Source organism: Prorops nasuta, unplaced genomic scaffold (assembly GCF_024137725.1).
Source record: "Prorops nasuta isolate Cenicafe-Biocafe unplaced genomic scaffold, Cenicafe_Pnas_1.2 PNAS00461, whole genome shotgun sequence".
In the NCBI taxonomy this organism is placed as follows: Eukaryota; Metazoa; Arthropoda; class Insecta; order Hymenoptera; family Bethylidae; genus Prorops; species Prorops nasuta.
This window is the reverse complement of record NW_027117257.1, coordinates 1-20031: the sequence shown is the minus strand read 5'-3', so window position 1 is coordinate 20031 and position 20031 is coordinate 1. Positions and strand designations below refer to the sequence as shown.

The 20031-nt window shown below is 35.1% G+C and overlaps 2 protein-coding genes across 2 annotated transcripts; one reads left to right on the top strand and one right to left on the bottom strand.

The window, feature by feature from the left end:
- The first annotated feature begins 143 nt into the window (after positions 1-143).
- LOC136785527 (voltage-dependent calcium channel subunit alpha-2/delta-4-like) lies at positions 144-9505 on the top strand. The gene is made up of 6 exons (XM_066746587.1): positions 144-250; positions 368-507; positions 595-770; positions 848-1050; positions 1129-1426; positions 1531-9505. Exons 1-6 carry the CDS (start codon positions 166-168, stop codon positions 1817-1819), a joined length of 1191 nt encoding a protein of 396 aa, XP_066602684.1. The 5' UTR covers positions 144-165; the 3' UTR covers positions 1820-9505.
- A 136-nt stretch (positions 9506-9641) lies between these two features.
- Positions 9642-12622, bottom strand: LOC136785526 (crossover junction endonuclease MUS81-like). The gene is made up of 9 exons (XM_066746586.1): positions 12523-12622; positions 12071-12384; positions 11910-11997; positions 11661-11811; positions 10848-11591; positions 10561-10774; positions 10269-10484; positions 10068-10181; positions 9642-9991 (listed from the first exon to the last, which is right to left on the bottom strand). The coding sequence occupies exons 2-9, from the start codon at positions 12365-12367 to the stop codon at positions 9746-9748; spliced, it is 2070 nt and encodes a 689-aa protein (XP_066602683.1). The 5' UTR covers positions 12368-12384; positions 12523-12622; the 3' UTR covers positions 9642-9745.
- Between the last annotated feature and the right edge of the window lie 7409 nt (positions 12623-20031).

Below are 20031 nucleotides of genomic sequence, written 5' to 3'. Positions count from 1 at the left end.
CAAGGACGTATACGAAGACCCGTAAATATCACACTCACTTTACTCTTTTTCGGTCAATTTTTAAATAAGACTTCCAACACAAAAAAATCATATAAAAATTAGAAAAGTACGTGATAACTTATTAAACTTCTGCATAGAAACTTCGCTGACCTTCATGCAAGAGCGATGGATTCGTCTTGGTACAGACGTGCAGTGGATCAACATTCTATCGAGCCAGAAAGTTTTGTCTTCAGTGTTCCTTTCGATGCAGGTACGTTGATACCATGAATAGTCAAACAGTGTGTGCAATGATTTATATATACACACACACACACACACACACACACGCAAACTTCATACTATAACAATTAATTAATATTTGCTGTAGCCGATAACCCAAATCCCCTTGTCACGGCAACACATGCAGTTTTCGTGGAGAACAAGGGACATAAAGCACCGGCTGCGGTGGTTGGACTACAATTTCAACACGCCTCATTGGCGTCCCATTTTGCAAACATCACATCGACCGTACAGTATCTCATCTACGACACGACGATTCTTCCCATTGACAAAACAAAAGTATCAATCCTCTTACTGTGCTCCCTTTCGTTTCAGTGCACCGGTATGCCAGAGAGGTGCAAGAAAAATTGTGCATCCGACGACCTGGACTGTTATATTTTGGACAACAGTGGATTCATAATAATTAGCGAGCTTCACGAACACACCGGCAAATTTTTCGGTGAGATAGATGGTACCATAATGGACTCGTTGGTGCAGGACAAAATTTACAGGCAAGTTTCACTCGAGACCAACAATACCGCGACATCGGTACATTCGCCTTTGCTAAAGATTGCCATGAAAATTTCAGGAAAGTCACTGTGATCGATTATCAGGGTATTTGCGTTCCTCAAGAGTCTCATCAATCAGCCGGAACGAGAACAATATCCGACTCGTTCATGAAAAGTACGGCGTTACTCGGTCATTTCTTGTGGAACTTGCTGTTAAACTTTAGCATTCAGGATTTGTGGCAAACCGTGTTATCGTATGCCGAGCATACGATCGAATTCGATGGTACGAGGAGATTCTTTGAAAGAGTCAAGGCCAAAGGAAATTGGCGTGGGATTATTGAATATTCTCTCCCTTTCGCAGACGATACAGTTTTCGTGGAGGACGACGATACGCAAAACTTTGATCCGTTGAATCCGTCAGGGGAAGGTGGAGGGGAGGGTCAACCTCGGGAATTCGACGATTTCGTTGGATATCCAGCAGTATTGCCAGCTTCTATCTCCCCACCTACCACACGAGCTACATCCGCTCATTTTCCGTACCAGAAGCTGCAAACTTGCGAGAAGAAGACCGACCTCTACATCTTCCAGCCTGAACGACTGAATACCAGTAGTCCTCTCAAGGGCAAACTGACTAATTGTCACGTGACTGGTTGCGAGAGGTAAGTAAATCATTGTTATATACGTATAATAATATTGGTTATTCATTATACAAAGGTTCATTTCCTTCCTGAATCACTGAGAAAATCATGGGAAATTTGTGCAGGCCATTCAGCGTGCAGAAGATACCCCACACGAATCTAATTCTATTGGTGGTGGATACGCTGTGTCCTTGTGGCAGTAAGCACCTGAGCATCGATCCAATCGAGGCGGTTTCGGAGGCTGGCAAGTGCAGTGCGAGGAGGGAACGTCTGTATCGTCGGAGGCCCCCCAAATGCATCAATTACCATCCTGAAGAGATGGAAATCAAATTCTGCGGTGGTAGCTGTAGCTTATCCAGCTGCTTCTCGTTAAGTACTGTTTTCTTCTTGGTCATCGTGACTCGTTTCACGTGACTCTCCGTTATCAGCCTCTAATAAGGGAATTAACATTTTTCAAGATGGTTCTAGCGTTGTTGTTTCTCTAGTTACGTTCGTTTGTAAAAAAAAAAAACTTGGCCAATGATTTTGGGTACGCTCTTTCAAGGCCAGCACGCGTGCCACTCCGACTTCCTGTTTAAAACTTGTCACGGAAACGGATGGGGCAGCGGCGGAAAAGCAAGCTCAATCGGGTACTTGGGTTCCTCCAGAGGATGGGAGCTTTTTCTCGTTCGGCCAATGATAATATTATACTATAGTATTACCATACTATATATACTATTTCCTATATTAATAATTCATGTCTCTGTACAGCTTTCCGTTACTCGTCGTTGCGCGTCTCTTTGTCTGTTTTGCGTGTTGAGCTTTAAACAGGAGTATGGAAAGCTGATGAGCACGGATCGACACTCAAAATTCTTCTCTACGAACGAACTGGCCTTATGAAACAGTTGTGAAAACTGTGTCCAAGTTATCAGATTGCTATGTAAGCGAACCAGAGTACACGCGAGATATACAGATCTATATTATATATAAATAAATATATATATATATTATAATAAATACATATACACTTACATACAGACATGTAGTAAATTATGAGAGACGAGTCCTTGGCCACGTATGACGTCTCCTACCTATATTTGTCGAGTTTACGAAGACACGAGGTGATCCTTTGCTTTGGTTTATGTGCGATTATCGAGCAATTGATTTTCACGTTGAGGAGATCGATGTGGGGTAAGAGAGAACGAGGGGAGGATCGTATACGAAAAATTTGTAACGTAGTCGGGTAGGCAAGGCTGATTACGTAACCACAGACTCGTTTCGACGTACCGGAAATTTGGACGAGGAAAGCAATACGGAGAAAAAAAAAATAACTGTATATTGAGGATGTGCTTGCAATGGTGTAATCTGAAAACATAAGATTGGTGGTTGTCACAGTCACACAGCCGTAAGACGCGAATATGGAGAAATAAGGTAGGGTCTACAGGATGACACACTGCTCAAGTGGCAAAAGATCTTCTCCCACCCCCTTCCAGTCCCATCCCTCTCTCCAGAGGGACTGCCGTCTCATTTCTCTTCCCATCTGACCGTTGTCCACGTGCCCATTGCACTCAACGATTATCCCTCGCGGGGATACCAATGAATCGACATGATAACGACCTATTATAAAATACAACAGAACAAAAACAATCAGTCTAATTTCGACATTCAGTTCGAGGTACAAAGTACAATAACCAATTGGATTAATTGTTCCTGTCCGTACCAGTATAATAAAATTATGTAGATTTTAACGAAGAAACGATCTATAAACTGTTAGAGTACTCTACATACACCACTAACTTATAATCACGTTTGATCACACACGACAATTAATCAAAAAGAACAAAAAAAAAAAAGATCACCATTCTTTCTACGAACGAATAATATTTATGTTGTTACAGAGAACTATTAAAAATGTTATTATATATACAATGAAGGATGTGAGCCTGTTGCAGAGCACAGGAACTCCTTCGCATAGAATTTATCTACGTAGCGAGATGTTGTGCAAACCAACAATTACCGTATGATAGAAATTAGTGTCATTGATTGAATCTCTTGATTGGTTATCGGACGTTGTGCAGAGAACGTTGAAAGTACTACGAGTGCCGAGAGTGAAATATTTAAGGGAGAAAATTACATCGAAACTCTTCATGAATTTTAAGTTGATAAATTTGATTTTCTTAAAATAGCTATTATACTATATATGTAGCAAGCATTTTCACGCTTCTTACATTCTACCTTTGCTTGATTTTCGATTTCGCCAGGATTCGACTAATTGCATCGCGATTGACCGTGGATCGACCTCAAAGTGTACTGCGAAACGAATGACATATCGGCCTCATCGACAACGCTAACCAACCGGAAGTCGAGGATTAAGAAAACACATATAAGGATGACGATAAAAAGATTTGGCGCGAATAAGAATAATTTCGAAGTGGACAATCGAGTATTTAATCGACGACGATGACGACGACTACGACGACGACGACGACCATGGTGATGGCGATAATGATGATGACGATACTTAGCGTTCGCCAGAAGTTGTTGGATTATATCGTGTGATTATTCGTCTTTGTATTATGTAACTAAGGGACGTTGAGTAGATTTATGTGCAGTACGAGCCAAGTGATAAAATTTAAGGGGGGGGGGGGCGTAAAAGGGAGCATTTTTGTTGTTGAAATTCAAACACTTTTATAATGTTGTTTCAACGAGCTTCCGCTCTCGTGAGAGGAAGCAAAAAATGGATAAAGGAGGAATAGAAGCGACGGAACGGGAAGAAAGCATTAGTTTATCCGTGTACTTTAGGTTCGCGTAGATTATATGGTTCCTTCTCTGAAAAGTCTGAAAGAAGCCAGGGAGGAGTGTAGCAAGTATGCATGTCCGCGGTATAAAGCTTGAATGTGAACCAACTAGGCAGGGTTAAAGCCATCGCGCGCGCCGCAAGTTTTATAGTTCAAAAGTGAAATTAGCCTAAAATCGCGTTTTCCCGCTGTTAGCTTCGCGCTAAAGTTCCAAAGTCGAGCATCTCGGTTCGTAAGCGGGTCTGAAACTAATAAGTTCGGCCCTACTTAGGAGGTGGAGCGTGTAAAAGCAAAGGGTGAAGGGGGGATGCGTTAAAAGTTCACAAGCTGTCCGAATACGAGGGAAAAAGAAGAAAAACGCGAGGAAGAAATAGAGGAAGCTCGATGTGTGCTGAAAACTTTGCCAAGTTCTATCCACACGCTCATCGATCTAGTATTTTCCGTGACATAGTCTAGCTTTTATTGAGGAAAAAAAACACGTCCAATCTCGTCAAGGATATCTACAGACCACTATAAAAACACGGAGGACTTACCAAATTTTAAAGAGCTCTTCTTATATTGCCGAAGCGTCTCAAAGCCGCTTGCAATATCGGTATATTCTATATTCAATATTCTCAAATACGAATTACAGCCACTCATTCTTTGCGCGTTTTCATCCTTACTTGACAAATAAAAAGAAAGAAGCAAACCAAAAAAAAAAAAGAACAAGACAAAAATTTGTACGTTTTTGCATGATTCGCGAAATTGATACGCAATTTTTTCCCTTCTTATTGATGAGTATTTTTCATTATTACACGTGCGACAAGTTTTGGATATGATTGTACATAGGTGAGAAGTCACGGTGGCCTAGCAAGCAATTAGCCCGAATGAGTAATTTAAGCGACGAATGAAACAGTAGTTTTTTTATCGCGCGTGCGAGAGAGAGAGAGAGAGAGAGAGAGAGAAAATTCGATGGAAGCTGACATATCATTCGTATAATTATAAAATTGAACGTGAGCAAAAGAGTGAAATGGGTTATAACAATAAAAATATTCAAAATGTAAACAGTATTAATTATGGCCTAAAGTAGAAAATTATTCTTTCTGCATTCAACGTACACCTGATGACCTAATAATGAATTTTGAGCATCTTAGAGTTTTCAATTATAACGAATTAAACAAAATGTAGAGGGGTAGAGAGAGTGAGAGAGAAGAACGATAAACTCCAAGAAAAATAGAGTTTCAGGAATTCGTATTAGCATCGAGACTATACAGATGATTAGTGTAATGGTATAGGACTAATGATGAATATTATGGAAGATTTTCTAGCTTCGTTAGACGATCGCTTTTTAATCTAATCGCGACTGATAGTGAATTTTCTTCATATAGTTTTCTCCCCTCCCTTGTCCTTGCTCAACATTGACAATAAAAAAAAAACACCGTAGCTCCGCATCTTCCTAATTCGTGGGTGATCGCTTGCCGGGCCACTAGCTCTGCACGTGCGTGTACCATTTAAAGCGCACATTCGATCTTATACATATACGAAATAAACGATTAATAATAATAATAATGCTAATAATAATAATACTAATAATACTAATAATGAATTAAAGATAACACGAATGCGAGAGAAATTGTTTTTTTCTGCTGCATATATATATATATATATATATATATATATATATTACCGATTCTCGTGTCTGACAGCCGTCACTTTTCACATATTATATTAAACGATATAAGTGTGCGTAAAGCACGGAGAGAAAACGTTCTGACGGCTGGTCCATTTTGATTTGAATTTTGAATTATTTTCTCTTAGTCTCTTATTGTTTCTTTTACCTTATTACTTTCACTCTCTCTTTCCCTCTTCATCCCTCTTATCTCCAGCCACTCGATTACCAAAGTACCAGTAGATGCAATCCTTTTCTTACCGTGCTTTATAAAACTTAAGAAAAACAACCGAGCACGATAGAACGTTTGCTAAAATCCATTTGAATCGCTGAATACTGTAAACAAATACATATACTATATCGCATTTCGTTTTAGTAAATCACTCACAGGCTGTTAATTTGAACGAATTCGGGAATGTTTGATCGACAGATGAGAACTTTGCTCGATTCGCTACGACGAATGCAAAACAGACTAATAGCTCGAATAAAGCGTCTGGCCAGTACGTACGATAAATTCACTTTGAAACAATGTAAACTTCTGAGCGTGTTAGATAAGAAAAAAAAAACAAAAAAAATCCTTTATCGACGCCTATAGGCGCCACTATGTCTTCCAATATTTGTATATTAATGATAAAATCGACTATAAATATTATATAGCTCTATACATTAAATATTATGTAATAAAGAAGATACAATGTAATTGTACGACGAGTATAAACACAAGAAGAATTTGTATTTTTCACAGGATTTTAGGAGAATGGCACGTTTTACTCCTAGTATGATTTTTCAATGCGATGGCAGGTGCATTTTATAAAGGATTTTTGATTAGGGCGCACTGCAAGTTCAGAGTAATTTCGCTAATTTTATCAAAATGTGTAACTATGGAAATGGGTCGAGAGATATTTTCTCAGCGTTAGACGATTACATTTTACACTGATTTAGAATCGCGTGGATACCGAGCGTGTCAAGCAGAACCCCTTTAGATGCACCAAAAAGAAAAAACTCTATCGTTTAAAATCGGATAGTGTAATTTTTCGAATAGCGATTGCGAAGAAAGGAAGCACTGACACTTATTTCACGGTCAAATCCGATCAACACCAAAATAATTGTTCGAAGATTTTCATTCGGTGTGCGCACAAAGAACGATCAGTGTCGACAAACGAATTTGCGTTCTTCAATTATAACAAGTAATGCTCAACTTCACCAGATAATAATTTACTAGCTCTAAAACAACTGCATATAATTCTAGACTCTGTATATCATATATATATACTATTTATATATATATATATATATATACATACTATACTCGCTTCTTTTTCGCTCATCACCGGACTATTGTCCCACGTTCTCAAGTATTAACTGCTGCTCACCAATTGTGTGATTAGTCACGCACCTTATCTTTTTGTACCATACACGAGATGTATTATTAACTACACCGATTTCTATGATATTTTTAAGCGGAGCTTATTCTTGCCAGTCGAACCAATATCGATAAGAAAAGTCTAGTGTATACACCGATATCAAGAACGTGATGAATGGACGTAAAGGACCGCACGCTACTTTCTATCTCTATCGCTCTGGAGTGGCATTAGCGACAAAAATGACAATAACCAAGTTATTACAATTACTCTTTGACAGCGTTGTTGCTCGAGAAAGATAAAGTAGCGGGTGCGCTAAATATAGCTAATCTATAAAGGTGGAAGAATAACACAAAATTGGAAAGATATTATTTTGATGGTATAAAGAGATGTACTACGATTATTCTACACCTATTCAATTTATTTCTTTGTAATGCGATATTGAAATTTAGAATTATATTTATAGGTTCTATATTGTTTGATAATATTCTATTGGAATGTAATGACTTTTTGTAAAGTTATATATAGCGAGGAGCAAGCCATAAAACTCTAAAGAGTCCAAGTTCGTTTCGATCTATTCTCGTACTCGTTGACGATTTTATGGCTGCTTTTAGCTCGTCTTATCACAATCTACGAACAATTATAGTCAGTGCTCTCTTTTTCCATCGCATGTATAGTATATAGAGTAATTTCTTACTTGTTACATGACTTTATATTGAATAGCAAGGTTGTGTACAACTCGTGCGAAGAAAATCATATGAGATAGTGATTGGGGTAGAAAGTGGTAGAAAGCAGATCGAGGATCTTTTTATTTTTGTGATATATTAACTCGTTTCTCCATTCTGTTTACGAAATTCTTAATCGAGAATTTAGCCATTCGAGGGACGAATGGAAGAAAGTAGCTTTTTTTTACTCACACGTTGATCTTAATTAACGGGAAAGCTGTGGAGAACATGTGTTCAATTCTGTGAGGCATCCATACATTAGCAACTAATTTCTTTCAGAGTGTATATTCGTTTTATTCACGAAGAGACAGACAACTGTAGTGTTTGTCGACAGAACGTACAATTTCTTCTTAAAATTATTTCGCGAATCGCTTCGATTGTTACAAGAAACCCGGAAATATCACGTTTCTCGCGTGATGCTCTTAATCCCCTCGTGTCTTTACTTTATCGTTGTACTGATATGCGTGAATATTATCTGTATTGGATGAGTTATTCTATCGTCAATTAATTTCTAGTGCAGCCTTCTCGTATGACAAAAAAGTTACATTCTCTAATAGAGATTTGTCCAACATAGGCAGAGTATCGATTTTACAGATGTTGAAGAACTAACGACCAATTGTGAGTATTTGACAGACTTTTAAATCTTTTTAGATGATATTAGTGTAACTATATAAGATTGTTTTATCACGTAGGAAAGGATAAGATATGATGGATTTAGAGTTATAATGATGTTTTATTAAATTTGATGTATTTTATTGTTCGCGGTGATATAAGTTTTATCATTCTAGTCATGTGTATATTATAATATAATAGTATTAATTTATTATTGAAACAAATAATTGGGTATAGTAAGCTTTAGATGTAATGAAATTGTTATGACAATATACATATATTGACCTTCGCGCCAGTTGTACACATAAACAGTTTTGTTGCGCGTACATTGTAATCTTCGTGTTATCCATCCAATTTTGGATCGATAATAATCATGGTACATTCTTTACTTTGTACAATTTTCGTTCTCCCTAAAGTAGCTTAAGAGGTTTAATGTAACAATTTAATGCGAAAGTTCTTAGTCTCTCTGAAAGACACACAATAGCTGATTTAACGATGACTGTTTTTAATCTAAATAGTATCTCTTTAACTACTAGTCTCGCACGTGTTTTCACGCAATAAAAATTATGTGCCATGACATCGATCGAGTGGGTTACATTATACTGACATTTTGTCATTATGTATTTAGCCGAACGAATTTGAATGATAATGGCATGTAAAATAGCATAAATCAGTTACCTCATACTATATCTATACTTATCCATTGACGATTCTCCTTCATTTGTACAATATTTACCGACTAGGTGAACATAATAAGAATATGTACCAATAATATTGAAATTCGTGTTACGGTTGAAGGCAAAGGGTGTTTCACAATATACATATATATTATATGATCGTAATGATATATGTTATCATAATGCTTTAACAGTCTGAAAAAACCGTCAGCAAAAATATCTTTACTTTAATGTATTCATCAAATGTAAAGACAGTAAAGACATCTACGATATATTGCAATAAAACCAAGCGTAAAATTCTGTATCGCTCTTTATTTTCCCCCCTTGCTCGATATTTATTACAAAATCATAGTTTGCTTTTATTACTTGGTGCAAGAAACTATAACAATAGTCTAAACCTTATCTCTCCTTTTTCTTAGAAAACATGAAAAATAAGTACTTTTAAAATAAACCTCGACTACAATATACGACTGTTTTTTACATTGCAATTTATAATTTAAAAACTTTAAGTAAATTTTCATTCAAAAATAAGAATAACAGTTATAGAAGCTCCTTCTGAGTGTATAATTGATAAAGAATTTTGCTTAAAGCTGGGCCGATCTGCCGTTTTTGTGGTCCGTACTGCAGGTTTGATAAAAGTTTTTCCCCATTATTGCCGGCCTCCCTTAATGCAAGGATAAGAGCATATGGTGTAGGATACACACTTGTAATTGCACTTGCTTTATCTACAGTCAGTCCTTTCAATTGTATTAATTGTCGTATAAACATTTGCCTGACTGTAAAATTCTATAATATAACAGTACAAGTAAATAAGTAAATAAATTTTTCCATATAAAAAAACTAGAGCATTCTCTGTACGTACCTTGGTTTTCGATGTTGATTTACTGAATTCCGAAAAACTGGGCGCGTACAATATGCTACACTGAATATCAACTTTGGGAATAGTTGATACTTGGCATTGCTTTATTGTTTTACCCTAAAGGACATAATCACTAAATTTTGATAGCTCACTTTAAGATGTATTGTTTACTTTTTTGTATTTAAAGAACATTTAAAACTTTACCAGATATTTATTAATCAATATATTTGTCATAGAAGCTAAATATTCCATTGAATGTTTGTGATTATTTGTATAATTTATTAGAAAACCATCTTGTACAAGAGAATTTGTGCAAGCTTGTGTCAAAGATGAATATGGAATTCCTCCAAAATATTGAGATTTATCATGATTTTCTATCATATAATGAAGATATGTAAAGCCTGTTTGCTTCAAACGAAACTGCAAAAATAAACAATAATTAATTAGTATTTTAAGTTCTCTAAAAGCACATGTAATTTTCATATAATGAAATTACTTTTTGCTCATGAAATCTTCCATCTTTGATACTCGATGCCAAATCATCCACCCTTTTCCGCTCAATTATATGGGGCAAGACTATTTCATCTCTAGAAATCTTACTCTTGGCAATCCACAAGAAATCACCTACGCTTAAACGTCGCACTTCAAAAAATACATCAAGCTTTTTGAGCTCACTGAGTGTTATGTCATGTTGTGGTTTAGTTTTACCTCTAAATATTCAATAATGAAATACATACTTGTTACTCCAAGTCTTATAAAGCTCAAATAAAATCTATAGCTTACCCAGCAGTTTCTTGAGTATCAACTAATAATATTATGTCAAATGTATTTGGCTGCAAAGTGATTCCAGTTTCAAATTCATTTGAATGTTTCTCAGATAAGCTCTCCAAATTTTCTTTTGATCGATTTATTGTATTAGGAGATTTCTTCTCTTTATCACTCTTCCCTAAAACTTCATTTTTTGAATACTTCTGAAAACGATCTATTATATTAGATACCAGCTGCTGCTGTGATTCATATTCATCTCTAAAATCATCTAATATTTCTTCAGTGTCTGACAATATTTGGCTTACCACTGCTGGCTCAATACAGTCATTTTCAAAAAATTCAATTGCATCATCAGATAAAATTATTATTTCTTCTGATGCTTTTTGCACTGTTCTACTTTCCGTATGATTAGTTTCTTTAGCTATTTGTGAATAGCATTTATCATAGACAAAATCCTCTACTTCTACATCTTGCTCTGGTACAATTTGTTTATTAGAAATTTGGCTGGAACCTGATAAGTATTTATCTGATTCTTTAGGAGATGTAACACATATGTCTGAAGATAATGTTTCTACATTTAAAGGTTGTAATTTTCTTAGCATATACTGTTTTAACTCAACCGAGGTAAATTCTGACATTATTAAATCTGTTATTTTATCTTCTTTACTCAAAATTTCAAAAATATCAATAGCACTAAAAGCAGATTTAAAATTACAAACTTTTTTAGTTATGTCTAACCCATGCTCCGTCAAAGTATACCTTTAAAAAGTAATCTTTTAGTTTTAATATAAAAGCTGCATTAATCATCATTTTGAAAAATTAGTATACCTATTTACACTGTCAATATCATGAATAAGGTCAATACAAATAAGCATTTCTATTGACAGCTGTAGAACATTAATATCTATTTTTAATTTTCTTAAAAATTTATTGTAACTTTGATTTATTCCTAATATAAGTTTACTCTCCGAATTAAAACCTGCAAAATATTTAAAGAATGAACTACAGCTGAACAAAATTTTAACTTGCAGTAATTAAAATAATTGTTATTATCTATATATTAAAATCTAAGATTACCTAAAAATTTTGGACTATGCATTTCTTTACACAAATGTAATAATACTAATGCATATCCAATTAAATTATCAGTCTCTGTTGATTCTGTCTAAAAAAAGAAGCAAAGTAATTTATAATTATTTATCAAAGAAAACACTAAATGATTGTGGTATACAACATACATATTTTTTGTGAATATATTTAACTCTTTCAATCTTATTTCTTCTTATTTTTCGCCACTTTTTATACTCTAAAAGCTTCTTATCAAGCATCGAGCATAACTTTTGACCAAAATTTTCTAAGATAATACAATCTTTCCCAGATTCTAATGGCAGAGGATACTTTTTCATTGAGCTTAATGCTTTTGAAAAATAAAATTGCATGCTAGAATTTTCAACAACTGCTTTCTTTTTCCATTGCTGTAACCAAAATTCAAATAATGGATTTGGTTTAGTCTTTTTCATCATGATTCGTTTCATGATCTATCCTTTTACTCCTATAAAAAATCGTTACATATTCTTATTAAACTTTCGTAGTTAAACAATAAATATTTAGATTATTAAACTTATTACACACATTATATCTTAAAGCCAATTAAAACTAAATGGTTAAAACTAGCAATAATATCTTTTACCTTATGTTTTTATTTTGATTAAAATTTAAATGGAATATGTAAGTGGAGTACCAACTACTATAGATATACATAATTACATCTGTATTTTGTATTTGTGAAGTTGCATGCATTGAAACGGCGACATGGGTAGAAAAGTATAGTTATAGCGGAAGAGTAACGGCGATTGGCGGGTACTATTTTGATTCATCATCTGATTGGTCGTTGATGATTTCATTACACAGATATAACACATAACCTTTAAAAAGCATAAAACTATAATTTAAAACGAATATTTGTCCAAATAAATTATTATTGTAGTCACGAGTATAAATAACATCTATAATTTTATGAAGCGTTTTCATGAAATTACAATTATTTTGTGCAAGTGTTATCTTCAAAAAATATGCTTGGTATCTTGCGAAATGAAAACATCTACGTCTACCATGTTGTTTCAATACATATCCATTTTCATTCTCATTCTTACGTCGTGTGACGTGTCTGGTTGTGTCGCATTCCATGATCAATGGAGACTGCGGTCTATCCTTGTTCTTTCGTTTTCTCTTTTGCTTACTCGCTTATGGCTGCTTATTCATACAGCCAAACATACAACAGTAGTCAATAGTAGTAGTGGCAAGGTAGATGGTAAAAAGTTTTGTGCAGCTGTGTCACTTGTGACGTTTATTGTGGATCTGATTTCCTAGTACCAAATGTTTAAATCGAAGAGGGAGAGAAATGATTATGTGCTGCGCCTAAAACTTGTCTTTTAAGACTATTTTTACACGCAAAGTGTAAAGTAATTGTTATGCGTAAAAATTTGTACATTCAGAAATCCTTTCTGATTCATGTGCAATAAGGATTTAATTACTAAAAAATGGTACGTCGTAAAGGTTTTCAAATATAATGTAATTAATTATTTGTGGTAACTTTGCCTTGAAATTTTGAAAGGAGCAACATTCTCGAATGCGTTTTACATTATCCTTGATTGCTGCATGTGGAAGGCATTGTAATTTATGCCACATATGCCAAACATACTTTTCATAAAGATTTATTATGGATTATTTGATTATTTAAGGTAATATGTGGACTATCTACTATAATTCAGTATAATTTCTAAATCCATCTATATTATTTACTATCCAAGAAAAATAAAACATTGAATCTATAAGCTGTATTCTGTATACATATATATAACTTGAGACAAATTAAGCTTTTGCATTACTTTTATAAGTGTCAATTAGACTAGGTCAGGTAATACAGCTTGTATATTAGTTATTATTTTACCTAAGAAGATCTACCTTTATAAAACTATTTAACAAATGCATTTAATAACAGATTCATTATTAAATATATGATGATTAAAATTACATTAAATATAGATTTAGCATGCATTAAATTGGTCAGCTGGTGCATGATGCATAGCTTTTGAAAATGAATGAGTTTAAATCAAGGTATAAATTTATATTTTCATTGTTAAGAGACAACACATAATTATCATTCAACGCCCAGAAATGATGGTTGATCAAGCGATTATAACTTTCACTCTTAACGGGAAGGTCTAGACGTACCGAAGCGCCGCGTAGGGCCACTCACACCACATTACGCGTGTGTGATGAGACAGTTCTTTAGGTCACTCACAGATGGCGCAGCGAATGTTTATATTCCGAGGCCCAACTAGTGACATTGCAGGAGCGGCGTTAATTAATTAAAATTACCTGTATCTCGTAAACGATAAGAGATACGCAAAAACGGTTAAAATTTTGGGGGTGTGACAATAGGGGGGTCGAACTTTCTCAGCTGAATCATATCCCATGTAGCAATTTTTTTTTAACAATTTTTTTAACAATAATTAATTAAAAATTGCATAATACGGATCATCTGTGCAAGTTCAATCCACCGGTGTTTCACTTACAAAATTTTTACCGTATTCGCGTTTGGCTCACCATTTTCAAGATATTTGCATATGGCGGGCCCGCAAAAAATGCCAAGGAGTAAATTACGCCTTGAAATATCTCGTAAACGGTAAGAGATACGCAAAAACGGTTAAAATTTTGGGGGTGTGACAATAGGGGGGTCGAACATTCTCAGCTGAATCATATCCCATGTAGCAATTTTTTTTTAACAATTTTTTTAACAATAATTAATTAAAAATTGCATAATACGGATCATCTGTGCAAGTTCAATCCACCGGTGTTTCACTTACAAAATTTTTACCGTATTCGCGTTTGGCTCACCATTTTCAAGATATTTGCATATGGCGGGCCCGCAAAAAATGCCAAGGAGTAAATTACGCCTTGAAATATCTCGTAAACGGTAAGAGATACGCAAAAACGGTTAAAATTTTGGGGGTGTGACAATAGGGGGGTCGAACATTCTCAGCTGAATCATATCCCATGTAGCAATTTTTTTTTAACAATTTTTTTAACAATAATTAATTAAAAATTGCATAATACGGATCATCTGTGCAAGTTCAATCCACCGGTGTTTCACTTACAAAATTTTTACCGTATTCGCGTTTGGCTCACCATTTTCAAGATATTTACATAGTGCGGCCCCATAATAAGATTCAGAAAATCTTATACATTTTTCGAATAATACAACAACGTGTTTCGTTCAATGTACGGCACAGACACTGTTAGTTACTCGAAAATTCTTTGATTTTTCTCGGTAATCATAAGAAAAGAGGCAAAAGTACTATTACTTTGAACTTTTTATAAGGTCAAACGTATATATATACAATTGCCTCTATAAAAAATAAGTTTAAACTCATTTTTCTTTATAAACCGCATGGTTTATAGTTTTTGTCAGTTTCTTCAACATAATGAGAAAATACAAAAACCATAAGCCATAGTCATTCTCATGACATTTTTTTTTTTTTTTTTTTTGTTATTACTATTGAGAAGGGGAAATGCTTTATGCATCTTCCAGTGGCTTGAGCCAGAGGGTATGTGGGACTACTAAACGTTTACCCACTAAAACCCCTCCTCATATGGTTTACAAATATAAACCATTAGTCGGAATCTTTGAAAATTATCAAAATTTCCAAAACTTTTTTCTATAAGCACTGTACTATAATGTACAATTGGCCATATAGAAACATATTGTTAAAAAGAAGAGCACCACCAACTTTTCCTCGTTTAAAATTAGGCATTTCAAACGAATATATGTGTATAAAAGATAGTATCCTTTATTCCTTTGGAAAAGCTAGCAATTCTTTCTTTTCAATAATTTTTATAAAATGTTTCCTCATTTCCGAAACATTTACTGAGTATTTTTGTTCACTTGGGTCTCCACCCAATGCTATAGCAGTTGCAAAAGCTGCAGCATATATACCGCAACTGAATGCATCTGGTTGAGCTTGGACCCTTGGACAGTGAATGTTACGTTCTTTTATCCAAGGGTATCTTAGAGATATGTATTGTCGTTCCTCTTTAGAAAGCTTCTTGTACGTGCAGTTTGGTATACTGTCGTACACAAAAAGCTGTTCTTCGTTGACATATACACATCTCCAATGATTTGTATGATTACCACCAATAATTGCAATGCTCTTAGGTTTTGTTGCAGATATAACCAAATTTGGATATACGTTAAACAAAACACTTTCAGTTTCGATATCCGTTTTCTCTCTTATGATACGGAGAATTCCATCGAGACTCTGATCATTGCAATAATTGTTTTCCGGTAATACATTCTCAATAATTTCTTTCAGAGTTGTGTGTGAATCATCGAAAAATTTTCGACGTTTCAAAACGGTATCCGGTGTATCACAATGCTTCGATACCTCCAGTATAACGCAATCATCATCATCATCATTCTCTGAAAGATTTATTGATTTTCTTTTTTCGCACGCAGTGCTATTTCTCTGCTTTTTCAGCTGTTTAGCACTGCGTGCCTTTTCTTGAGCATCCACAATGTATTGTGGATCGCGAATAGGCATATTGCGATTATATCGACTATCAATGATTTCCGGAAGAAGACAATGCTCATAAAATTGTGTCAACTTTACTTTCATTTCTTTATTCCAGAAATCATCGTCTTTGCTTACTCGCGTCCAAACAATACTCTTGGGTGTCCATACTGCAAAGACGCAATATTCTCGACGCGTTATATGTAATTGTCCTTGCACCTGATAATAATGAATATGATTTCTATTCATTTCATATCCATTATTATTCTTTCGAAGGACTGCACGCCACGAGGGTAACGACTCTAGAGCATCTTCCGCTGACATACTTTCTGCTGACGATGGGCATTTTATCTCAACTAGCCCATCGTCATCTATCAATCCGTCTGGTGATGCTCCCAAGTATGGATACTCGTTATCAATAAATAATCCGCAAATGCGAATACATTTATTTAATATCGTTTCCAATTGTTTCCTTGCATTAGATTCATTTTCTCGACCATAATGCAATGCCACGTTATCAATGAACGAGGGAAACAAAATCTTTTTAATTATAGTCGCACAAGACGTCGTTGGACGCCTGCGACATATTGGTCCGAAATTGGATGCCGTCAACATATTTTTTCTTAGAGACATCCATAAATCGGATTTGGCTTGATTTCTCGTTGCGATTTCAATATCACAAGAATTTACTTGATTTTCTCTTAGTTTATCAAGTAGAATCTCGCGCTTCCTATTGAAAACTGTTTCATCGAGATCAGGCCTTTGTGCGTTTAGTCCGTAAAATTTCTTATCATTTACGAACCATTTGTCACTTTTTTCTTTTCCTTCTTTTGCTTTATAAGCTCGAGTACTCGCTACTTTAGCCTGTCGCTGTTTCTCAAGCGTTAAAACAGCTGAAGGTATTGTTTTACCAGCATGTTTATGTACTTCGGAAAGTACTTGCTGGGTATTATGCTGCAATGTGGCCGCATATACTCTAGCATTATACTGGCCTCTTGCACCAAAATTTATTCTTTTGCCGGCGACTTCTTTACAAATAATTGCATTCAGTGATTCCACTTGATTATTTGTAACTCGAAGCAAAAGACTTTCCGAATGATGGCTCAGATATTCCAGAGCATCTTCGATTTTTGCATATAACCCATGCAAACGTAGCAAATGAACTTTATCGATATCGTTCATTGCTTCGCAGTCTTTTTCATAACTTCGACCCTTACAAGTTAAATGATGTCCGAAAAGGTGATTTGTTACGTTCATTATGTCCTTGTGTAACAAACCTGCCTTCTCTTCCTCAGCAATATTTCCATTGCTTCGAAATGCTACAGCTTCCTCAATCATTTTTCGAAATTTCAGAACTTTTACCTTCAAAAGTTTCCTAATTCCGAAAAATTCTTTGCTCCTAACGCCGTTTGGGTGCGGCATTATGGAAACCGCTGTCAATTTCTTGCACAGATTTCGAAACAGATGGTTGCTGCACTCAACTTTATTAACAATAACTCCATAATCCTTATATGGGTCATTATCAAGAATCGATTTATAAACATTACTATCACCATCGGCGATAAATGTTTTGTAAATCATTCCGTGCAATTCGATACTACATCGAAATCCTTCCACTATGGCGTCACTTTCCATAGCAGCGGAACTTGTGCCTCTATCAAAATTTTTAAAACAGGTATGTGGTCGTGGACTACAACCTTTTGCTTGATAGAAACTACAGAGAGCACAGAATTTATTTCGTATGCCGACAAAAAGTACTTTGCCGGTTACGTTACCAATTATAGCACCAACTCCTGATAGAGAATCATAAGTCGTGCCATAAGATCTTTTTATCCAGCTTCCGTCTACGATAACAGTGATAAACGGAATACCATTTATGACATTGCCTTTTTCAATAGCCAGTTGGCGTTCTACATCACCGGCTTTTTTCATATTATCAATGGCAGTTTCGTGAAATAGTTCCACGACACGTGCCATATACTTTATATAAGTCTGCTTTGTCATACTGGTCACGTTTATCGCTGCTAGACATTCTTGTAATTGGTAATGACCAATTCCAGAAGCAACTGATCCTAAGACAGCTGCCATATTTACATCTAAGATGTTCGTGTTTTCTATAGACTCTGACCAAACACTTTCTTCTACATGGCATTTGTTGCATTTAAAGAAAAATTGGGTCAGAAGTCCTTGCTTACGTGTTTTCACCAATTGCCAGTCTTTGAAGGCACAGTTATTTGATTTACTATGTTTTTCAAATACTTTTTGCAATTCAGAAAATACATAAACAAAATCGACTATCCGTCGATCGTTTTGAGCATTTGATATCTCTTGTATGCATTTTTGACTCTCGTTCATCAATGCTACATCTTCAATAATTGATGTAGTATTTGATAAACTTGAGTAGCCAGTACTGGAAGCGTAATTACTGCTGCTAACATTTCGGTCTGCAGCATCACTACGCTTTATAGTAACGTCACCTTTTGTAGTAACAGTATCACTTCTAGAACTTATGCTATCGCAACAAATAACGTTACAATCCATAGCAACATTATCGTTTTCTGAAATATTTTCAGATTCATCAATAACGCCATAAGTTATAGTAGCATCTGAAACTATTTCATTATTATTGATAACGTTACATATGACAGTAACATTATCCTTTCCTGAAATGACTTCATTATTATAGATAATATCACCAAAAGCGGTAACATTATCATTTCGTAAAATCATTTCATTTTTGTTGATAACGTCACATAAGACAGTAACATTATCGTCTTCTGAAACCATTGCTTCAGAATTGATAACGTCACACATCGTAATAACATTATCGCATTCTAATTCTGCAGGACAGATAATATCAGAGGTTATGCTATCATCATTTCCTGCAGAGCTACTATCAACATTGACAACGTCACAATTAAGAGTAACATTGTCCATTTTTATATTGATAGATTCACTTACTTGGAAGCCAAAAATCTGAGGCGAAGGTACCGTTCGACGTTTCCTAGCTTCCATCATGGATTTACTCCACCTCCGTCTAGATTTCCTCTGAGACGGGAACCGCTTGCCATGCTCCTTTGACTTACCCATAACTTTATAAAAAAATAACAATATTAAATAAAGAACACATTAGAAAATAGATGAAGATTAAAAAAATTAAAAACAAAAGCGCGAAATCGTACTATAGCCGAATAGTTGCTATAAAACATACATAGCTGAATATTGATGAAATCGACTGAGCATTGCGCTGCAACGCATGGATGTTCATTTCTTTCAGGGGGGGGGGGGGAACTAAACGATTATGTCATCAGATTTGTTGCACAGAGCAAATACTCGATTTTCATATATCCAGCTATGTATCACCGAATCGAGACGAGATAGACGATAGGTTCAATGGAGACTTTTGTAGATCACACCAAGCTGAATAAAAAAGTTCGTATTGACGCTATGGTTATCTCTTATGGTTTCCTTAATAAATCCATTCGAAGTTTGCTTGACAATCGTTCATGATTTTGACTCGTACAGCCTCATTTTTCATTGAAAAAATCTGAAATTAATTTAGCGTGTTCCTCATTTCACATGCTTTCAGGTAAAACTGGAAAAAAATTGCTGGGAGCAATAGTTTC

Bases quoted from the DNA above. Each gene is read 5' to 3' on its own strand.
- LOC136785527 (XM_066746587.1), top strand. From the start codon at position 166: ATGGATTCGTCTTGGTACAGACGTGCAGTGGATCAACATTCTATCGAG. The intron at 508-594 runs GTACAGTATCTC...CTTTCGTTTCAG, and splicing joins TTGCAAACATCACATCGACC to TGCACCGGTATGCCAGAGAG. The intron at 771-847 runs GCAAGTTTCACT...TGAAAATTTCAG, and splicing joins GTGCAGGACAAAATTTACAG to GAAAGTCACTGTGATCGATT.
- LOC136785526 (XM_066746586.1), bottom strand. From the start codon at position 12,367: ATGAAACGAATCATGATGAAAAAGACTAAACCAAATCCATTATTTGAA. The intron at 11,812-11,909 runs GTAATCTTAGAT...AATATTTTGCAG, and splicing joins GCATAGTCCAAAATTTTTAG to GTTTTAATTCGGAGAGTAAA. The intron at 10,775-10,847 runs GTAAGCTATAGA...TTGAATATTTAG, and splicing joins GATACTCAAGAAACTGCTGG to AGGTAAAACTAAACCACAAC.